Genomic DNA, 9,681 nt, shown 5'->3' on the forward strand with positions numbered 1-9,681 from the left:
GGTGAGTCTCCCGCCAAAAGGCACGAACCTCGTTCCTCGACAGCCCACTTTGTGAGAAGAGTAACTGCTACTATGACGAAGGCGGCTCGTATGCCTACGAATATTCCTAGGGACGAGCACAAAATTATAGTACGACCTAGAGGCGGGCTCAACACTGGCCGCGTGGAAGCCACAACCCTAATGACGGCCATAATGGCGGCTACAGGCATAGAGAGAGACGAAACCCTGCAAGATACTGTATGTGCTAACGCGGCACAAAATATTATAGTGTTGAGCACCCCAAGCGAACAGAGAGCGGTGAAATACGCCCAACTACGAACGCTCAACATAGGGGACCAAAGCTACGAAGTAAACGCTTACCACGGGGCGCCCAACGGCACAGCCAAAGGCGTAATTTACAATATCGCGGCAGCAGACACGCCGTAAGAAATAAGAGCTAACGTAGTGAATCAATGCAACCCCATGGCGATCGACGCACACCGAATAGGAGACTCGCATGCCGTCATCGTCCTGTTTCAAGGTCACAAAGTCCCGGCAACGGTGAAATACGGCGCGGTCTTACTCCGCTGCAGCCTGTACCGCCAACACCATCAGGTATGCCGACAATGCGGCAAAATCGGGCATCGTCAAGACGTATGCCCGCATCCTCAAACGAAAATATGCTTCGCATGCGGAAAGCCCAATCCAGGAGAGAATCACGAAGAATGCAAGCCTCACTGCAAGCTGTGTAGTGGGCCGCACCCCACAGGGGCACCCGGCCGCTCAAACAGATTCAAAATGCCATACTTAGTCAAGAAACGACGCTGGGAACGCGCGCAGCCACCCCCGCCGCAGAGCGCACGTGTACCGAGCAGAAACCCCGCTAATTTCCCACCTCTCGAAACTCAAGGTCAACGGGAGAGGAGCCGCAGCTGCGCGCGGCGAAACCCCGCCCACCAGGATCGCTCGGCCTCCGGCAGGCGCGAAAGCCGCAGCAGAAGCGCTCGGCGCGGTAGCAGAAACGGTCGCAAAACGTCTCGCTCCTGTGAAAGGGTTAAGTGGCCGGACGTAGTTATGAACCCCAAGCAAGGCACCAGCCCGCCAAAGCAGCACAAGACCGCGATGCAAGCCCTACAAGAAGAGAACGCCGAACTCAAGGCAGAGATCAGACGTCTAAATCAGCGCCTCGAAGAGGCGTTACGGCACCTTCGCAACCCACCGCAACAGCAGCGGGAGCAACCGAAGGCAGCAGCAACCGCTCCGCAACCGTAGTGGGAACAAGGAAGAGTTCCCCGGCCACAGTCCCTCACGCCGCGGCATCAACAACCCCCACAGCACACAGCGAGAACACAGGCAAGTCCCCAGCCTACCTTCCAAGTCCCACCAACGAGCAAGCATGCCCCCAAACAAGAAGCAAAGCCTGCATCTCGCCCAACCTCCCCCGAGGAGAGCATGGAAGAACAAGACGACAAACCCCCCCAGCCTGCCAACGATGAGACCGAACCCCGCTCAACCAGCGGGATAAGCTTTGCTGTGCGCCTACGTAGGTGCACCTAGAGAATTGATCGCCTCGAAAAAAGAATGGATGCCTTGGAGCACCGAGTGAATGCCCGCTTCACAGCCATAGAGCGCCGCCTGGACGCGCTCCAAGACTTCCTAAATCGCAAGCTAGGCCGTGACGATGACGCAACAGAAAAGCGCAACCCCACCACCTCCCCGCAAGCATCAACATGGCCCGGACACCCGCAAACACAGGCCTGAAAATATGGCAGTGGAATGCCAACGGGTTTCGCTGCCGAAAGGCGGTCCTCCAACAACACCTACAAAGCATCGACTCACCGCCCGACATCACCATGGTACAGGAAACCCACACGGAGAGTGCACCGACCCTGCCTAGTTACCGAGCGCACGCCAGCCCTCCGAGCGCGAGAGACTGTGGCAAGGGGACAGCGCAGGGAGTGTGTACTTTCGTGAAAAAGGGACTTACGTTCATCAAGCATGAACACTTCCTCGACCGCAGCACCATAGAACACTGCGTGACCGAGGTGGTGGTAGGCAAGAAACGACAGGAAACCCTCCTGCTCGTCAACATTTACAGCAATCCAACGCACCGGCAACAAAAGTTCAAAGCCCTGTTACCCAAAGCGACACGCACGGCAGCAAACGAAACAATAGTTATAGGAGGCGACTTCAACGCACCGCACAAAGAGCTGGGATACAGCCGCACAATCAGCAAAGGGAGAGATCTGCTCGACGAAGCCAACGCTGCAGGATACACCCTCTACTCGGACCCAGAAACCCCCACCCGCATCGGGACCACCACGACGAAAGACACGAACCCGGACTTGACATTCATCCGACTGTCAACCAAGACTAAGGGAGACGTCACGTGGACCAATACGGGCTGCAACCTGGGACGCGACCACTACATCCTGGAAGTCGTAATCCCAACAAGTGTACACCATACAACCGCACCACGCCGCCAGCACAAACTCACCAACTGGACACAATTCCGCAAGACCCTAGAAGATACCCATCAACTGCAAGACATCACAGACTTCGAAGAGTGGACGTCAGCCGTCAAGCAAGCGGCGACTGAAGCCACCACCGAAATCGACACCGACGAGGACATCATCCAAGTCGACAGCAAATTAGCCCACATGATCGAAGCTCGGAAATCGCTACAACGCCGATGGAAACGACAGAGACATAACCGCAAGCTCCGAAAGAAAGTGGCCGAGATAGGACGAGCCATCGAAAAGTACCGCCAAGAACTGTGTACCCAACAGTGGTACGCCATGTGCAGCGCCGCCGACGGTCAACTACACAAGGGCCAGACATGGAAGCTCCTCCGCCACCTCCTGGACGAGGCATCGACGAGGGGTTACCAACAACACAGGCTCTCCCAAACCATGCACGCAGCACTAAAGGAGTTGGGAGAAGAAGAGACAGACAAGCGCATCAATGCAAAATATCTGCCCAGTACCTCTGCAGAACAGCACGAAGATTACCAAGGAACCGACAATCCAAACCTGGATAAAGAGATCGAGGAGTGGGAAGTCCGGGCCGTGCTACAGGAACTTAACTGTAAGTCCACAGCCGGTCCCGACCAGATCTCCAACAAAGCCTTACGAAATCTGAACGATGGGGCCATCACGGCCCTAACGAAATACTACAACCGCTGCTGGCAAACTGGCAAGCTACCGTCGCAGTGAAAAACGGCCCGGACGGTGCTCATACCCAAACCCGGCAAACCCCCCAGCATAGACCACCTCCGCCCGATCTCACTAACGTCATGCGTGGGAAAGGTACTCGAGCACGTACTACAAAACAGGTGGCAACGTTACCTCGAGCAAGAAGGCCTCTATCCGGACACCATGCTAGGGTTCCGGGAGAAGCTCAGTACCCAAGATGCTATGCTGGTACTACAACACGAAGTCCTCGACACGACAGTCCCCACCAGAGACAACAGAGCAGTGCTCGGCCTCGACCTCCAGAGCGCCTTCGACAAGGTGAACCACTCGGCCATCTTGAAGCAGGTCTCTCGGTTAGGATTGGGCCAACGCACCTACAACTACATCCGTGACTTCCTGTCCAGTCGAACCGTCAAGATCCAGGCGGGAAACCTGCAACTCCAAGAACGAGTGCTGGGCAGCATAGGAACTCCACAAGGCTCAGTAATATCGCCATTACTCTTCAATTTGGTCATGATTGGAGTGGCCAACCGCCTGCTCTCGGAGGTCCCGCAAGTCCGCTACACTATATATGCGGACGAAATCACGCTATGGGTCTCCGGGGGCAGCGACGGCCAGATAGAAGAAACGCTACAAGCCGCCATCAACACCATTGAAAGCCACCTTGCAGACACGGACTTTAAATGTTCACCACAGAAGTCAGAACTCATCATCCCACCACCGGGAAGATACCGGAAACAAGCCGCCCAAGGCGCAGAAAAGATCCCATTACACGCAAGCGATTGCACCGTCATCCCAAGAGTCACGATGCTCCGAGTGCTCGGAATGTTCCTCGAAGCAAGCAGAGGTAACGGAACCACAGTCGACAGACTGGTGACCAAACTGGGGGCGGCTACACACCTCATCAAGCGCGTGGCCAACCGACATCGAGGCACGAAAGAGGCAAGTCTCCTCCGGCTGGTCCAATCATTTGCAACAAGCCACGTGTCTTACACCGGGGCCTTTCACGGCTGGAAGGCCCACGAATGAGACAAAATCAACGCTGCAATACGGAAGACCTACAAGGCTGCCCTGGGACTCCTCAATGGCGCCAGCACGGCCAAACTACTTGAGCTAGGCGTCCACAACACCCTAGAAGAAATTGCGGAGGCCCAGCGGACAGCCCAAATAGAACGCCTCAGGAGGACTAAGACGGGGAGGAACATACTCACCAGACTGGGCTTCTCAGAGGCAGAAACACCGCAAACACAGGTAGCCCCCTCTCTACCGGTAGGGGCCAGGCGACGACTCCAAGTCTCACCAATGCCCAGGAACGTCAACCCGGCCAACAACCCGGGAAGACGCGCAGCACGAGCAAAGACCCTTACAGACACATACGCTGCCGACACCGGGGCCCTCTTCGTCGACGCAGCAAAATACCCACATAGACAAGGCACCTACGTGGCCGTGGTGGTCAAGGCCACCACCGGTGAAATCTGCAACGCCTGCAGCGTCCGAGCATCGTCGGCAAGCCAGGCGGAAGAGATGGCCATAGCGTTGGCACTCACGGATCCCCGATGCTCCACGATCCTGAGTGACTCGCGCTCGGCCATCAAGAACTACGCAACAAACACGGTGTGCAGCGAAGCAGTGAAAGTGATACGGTGCAGTGAAGTGCGTAAACCAGTGCGCGGCGCAGTGCCCACCACCCATCTAAGGTGGTTCCCGGCACACACTACCACAGACAGCAACGGGTGCAGTAGCAGCAACCCCACCGTACCCAGACGGCGGACGCCGCCGCGCGAACTCTCACCAGATGCGCGACGAGCACCACATCCCTCGTCTCAACGGCTGGGGCGGACTGCGAAGACTGTGAAAGGTGTGGTGCAGTGAACGCCGACACAGGCGACCGAGACGACGAAGAAAACGATCCAATACAAGAGTGTGCAGAAGTGCTGGGGTGGTACAGGTACGGTCGTCGGACCATGCCCCCACCCCACCCTAAACTCACGCGAGAACAAGCAGTGCTTTATAGGCAGATACAGACGCGATCAGTGCTGACTCCGGCGCTCGCGCGCCACGTGTGCCCGGAAGTGTTCCGCAGCGACGTGTGAAGTGTGTGCAACAGCTCTAAGGCGACCCTCACCCACATCTTGTGGAACGGCAGCCTTCCCTGGACGGCTGCCAGAAGACATACAAAGAGCAGCGCATTCACACGAACTAGCAAATCAGCTACTGGCAGTCCAGCGGCTCGAGGTGGCTCTCTCCCGGCAAGCGCGAGAGACTGAGCCTGCGGGTGGTCGAGGGCACGTCCCCAACGGCCATCTGCGGGCTGGTCCAGCGTAGGCTGGGGAGGCAACATCACGAAGACGCCATGAACAAAGTCGGGTGGCGGGCGACCCTGCGTGGTCCCCCAACCACCTCCGCAGGACATTTTCAATAAAGTTCATTTCTCTCTCTCTCTTGGGATATAAAAAGCGTTGGCTTTGGACTTCACGTCAGCGTTCGTTCGCTCGTTCGTTCTCTCGCTCACATAGGCCTCACTGCCCCAACTGAGCGGCTCTTATGAACAGAGATGTTTGAGCTTGAGCTCGGCCCGAGGGCGTGGCGTCGCCCAGGCATGCGTGTACGCTTGCACCACGCGAGGAGCTCGCAAAAAATCAGGACAGTTCACGCGCGTCCACGCCCCAAATGGGGAGCACAGGGCAGCTCGCGCTACACACGCCGAGTTCGCGAAGCTGGCTGCCTCTGCTTATTGCACGTTCAAACGCGGTCCACTTTGGGATAGGTGTGAATAGTTTCGAACAAAACGATACGGTTCTGCAGTCATGGAGAACTTTCAGCGGAATTAAGGAATCCACGTGAGGGGCAACAGCCGGGTCTCCGACGTAGGTAGGAAGGCCACCAGCTCGGCTGCGTATCCATAATGTACCAGTAGGGCATGCTGCGCCTAGTTTTTACTTGGTTTATTGATTAACATAGCTTTTCCTACATTTATCTTCCGAATGACTGGTTTACTACCCATTAGAATATTGACGGCGCTCAAGATTCCTTGACGGGTCGTTTCGTTTGATTTGTGTATATATTTATGAATCGATGTTTGGCATTCAGAGCTACGCTACGTTGGATTGACTGATGTTTGCTTGGGGACTGAAAACGCGCTGCAGAAAAGCCTACTCGTTGATGATGACGCAAAATCAAAACTTCTGAAGAAGATTATTCATGTCCACTCAGCTTTCGTTAGGGACCTCAAGAAAAAATTGCTTCCCGTGGTCGTAATGGAACCTGGCTCCCTAGAATCATGAAGCCGACCTTTATCCGATTGCGCCATTCTGACTCGGGCACCAAGAAAAGCTCCTAGACTCGCAGATGGGGATTGTAGCACTGAAAATGCACTGGCAGAAAGCCAACTCGTTGACGATGATGCATGTTCAAAACGTTTTGGGTAACATGATTCGTGTCCACTCTGCTTTCCTTTATGGCATCGAGAAAATTCGACTGAAACCACAGCCGCTTGAAAACCGTGCGAACAAAACTGAACCGAAACCGAAACCGAAAGTAGTAGGTGGCGGAGGTGCCTAAATTTCCCCGCGTCCCGCGTATACGAAGACGCTCGCATCGAGGCGCCAACTCTTGGCGCTCACTAGCGTCATGATGACCTATTTCGCTTCGCCTCTCCTAGACGGCAGCGCCAATTGAATAAAGAATGTAGTAGGAAAGATATAAGGCACGTTCGTAAACATCCTTGGGGTTAAATACACAGTGCATAACCGTTTCCCCTCCCCCCCCCCCCGCCCTCGTTGCGGCGAGAGATTTGGTGGTTCGGATCCGGGCGAGGCCGCATCAACGGAACTTTTTCTGGTCATGGCATTTTCGTGACGGACATGAGACCGGGCAGACCTTCTGTACCCGGGAATAACACTTCCGTGTTAAAACCCATTAGGGGAGAAGTTAGAAATAAGACGGGGGCGTATGTTGTGTGACTGTGTTTATCTCGCTAGTAGGAGAGCGGGTTGGCAGCGAGCTACGGCGTGGGACGAACACCAAGCGATGAGAGCGAGCAGGAGCGAGCGCTGGTTGGGGTTGAGAAATGTCGACGTGCAACGGCTAACACCTGGCGCGCAACACACTGTAGGTTAGTATATGCTTGGTTGACGTTGCCCTAGGAAATGGCGTGCCGGGAGTTACTGGCCTTGTGTAAAAGAGGGTGCGTAGCTCTGGCTTAGTATCTGCAATCTTGGCTTGGTATCTGGCTTAGTATCTGTAATATTTTTTGTTTTTTACTCTTTTGGTCTTTTATCCCGTAGTGTGGTCAAGCCGGTTGAATAGCTACGTTTCGTCCCCTGTTCGGTTTATGAACTCTTAGGTGAAGGCAGGGGCATCCTAACATCTGGCTGTTACCTTGTAGCGAGTATTTTCGCGTTTACTGCCAAACTTACTGTATGTTACCTGTATGTCTGTTAGTAATGTCTTCATATACGTTTGAAATAAACTGCGTACCTGGTGTGCCGGCTGTGCAAATGGATCACAATATAATGCAACCTCTAGAGGCAGCCAACACAAAACGGCTCAAATAGATCAGAAGCACCAGCGAATACGACTTGATCGATTCGTCCCTCCAAGATCATCGAAGTTTTGATACCTTCCGTATTTGTTTGCTACCTATTTACTAAGAAGTTTGACAGATTCGGTTTTTACTGCAATGAACTCCGTGTGTGAACCTTTTCACGTGTATAAACTTCTCTCAGCGTGACATTCGGTCATTTTTGTGCAGGTATATCCAGAACGTGATCGCGAGTGCAGAAAGGACCACCAGGCCGGAAAGTGGACAGCAGGACGCCTGGCAGAAGGCGGCGCTGTTCTACCAGTCATGCAGGGCCGTCGTCGCGGGAGGCGACAATAAACTGGAAACCGTCAAGAGCCTGCTTCGTGACTCGAGCGTCTTCTGGCCCGAATTCAACGCGTCTTCAAATTTGCTCCGGATGCTCCTGTCGTTGTCCGCAACGTACGACTGGGCTGCTGTCATTCACTTCAAGCTGGTTCGGCACAAAGCGATCACCGTGTTTCCCGCCAAATTCTACGGCATGGTTATGGACCGGAGATCGGCGGCGCACCGAGACAACATAACAATGAAGCTACAACGACAGTATTTCAAAGACATCACTGCCAGGTTGGGGGAGCCGGGTACCGCCGAACTTTCCTTCGACGAACTGTTCTCCCTGGAAACGAGAGTCGTGCTTGCACTGCAGACCGCCTACAACACTCCCATGGGTTCTGCCACTCTGTTTAATCAAAGCCTGGACGACGTCATTGACCTCGCAAACAGCTCCATACCCAAGTCCACATGGCAGGAAGAGCTGTACGTTCAATTCGAGATGGCCCTCAGTGGATCCGAACCCGTGTTCACCATAAGAAACCTCCATTTCTTCTCGGCATTTTTCAATCTTACGCAGAGTGAAGGGGAAAGCAATATGACCTACTACGTCGGTTGGGTCGTGGTACAAGGGCTCTTGCTCCTCGAGAACAAATACGTTAACGGGTACTACCTAGACCAGGCGGACGCCGACCGCCACCGTGCCTTATTCTGTGTAAACCTGACGCATGAATATATGGGCCGGGCGTTCTACGTAGGCTTTCTAAGACAGGAGCTGAGACCACCCGTTTTAAAGAACGTCTCTCGGCTTGTGCGCGCTGTACGCACCGGATTTCATGAACGCTTGACTTCATCACCATGGGCTTCGGCTTCGCCACACAACGTTCTGACCGCGAACTACAGTGCGATGGATTCGAGGGACCCCTCACTCACTATCTTGGCGGAGACCTTACATTCCGACGGCCTGTTCAAACGTTATCCGAACATGAACGAAACGAAAATCTTCGGGAATATGAAGGGCGCCACCGCGGCATACAGGATCACCGACGGTGACACAACAATGCCCGACATTCTCTACAACGGCACAGTCCGCTTTTCCGAAATTGGCCACGATAGCTTCCATCTACTTCCTGTTGCGTTAGGCCTGCCTTTTTTTAACATGGAAGCGCCATTGGCGGTGTCGTACGGCATTTTAGGCAACGAAGTCTCCAACGCACTAGCGACGGTTCTCTTCCGGCGCATGCGCTTAGCAACCGACGAGACGTCGTTGGAGGAGCTGCGCAAAGCAATCCGGTGCTTCACGAAAAAGTCATCTGCCCCGTCTACAGCCGGCATGACAGACGATGCAGGTCTGGAGCTTGCCCGAGCAGCTCTGTCTGTCCGAGTGTTGTTCGGGGTCTTTCAGGAAGCGACAAAAGGCCGCACTCCATGGACGCTAAGCATCCTTCCATCGTCGACGCAAGAGCAACTATTCTTCCGATTTTGGTGCTTCTCCCTGTGTGGCGGTTCGACCGCGAAGTTGTGGTGTAACGAGCCTCTTAAGTCGTTCCATAGGTTCTCTGAAGTGTTCTCTTGCAAGTTCGGCAGTGCCATGTCAACGGTCAAAGACTGCGCTGCTTTGGAGTGGTTTCTCTAGGTAGCTGCGGCGTCGTGCCG

At 54.5% G+C, this 9,681-nt stretch overlaps 1 protein-coding gene across 1 annotated transcript; it reads left to right on the plus strand.

Annotated features, from left to right (window-relative positions):
• The first annotated feature begins 1,709 nt into the window (after positions 1 to 1,709).
• Positions 1,710 to 3,194, plus strand: LOC144179972 (uncharacterized). The gene has a single exon (XM_077708386.1). The coding sequence runs from the start codon at positions 1,710 to 1,712 to the stop codon at positions 3,192 to 3,194; it is 1,485 nt and encodes a 494-aa protein (XP_077564512.1).
• The last annotated feature ends 6,487 nt before the right edge of the window (positions 3,195 to 9,681 follow it).

The sequence above is a fragment of the Haemaphysalis longicornis genome, unplaced genomic scaffold (genome assembly GCF_048455015.1).
Source record: "Haemaphysalis longicornis isolate Haplotype H1 unplaced genomic scaffold, Haemaphysalis longicornis Haplotype H1 scaffold_4, whole genome shotgun sequence".
In the NCBI taxonomy this organism is placed as follows: Eukaryota; Metazoa; Arthropoda; class Arachnida; order Ixodida; family Ixodidae; genus Haemaphysalis; species Haemaphysalis longicornis.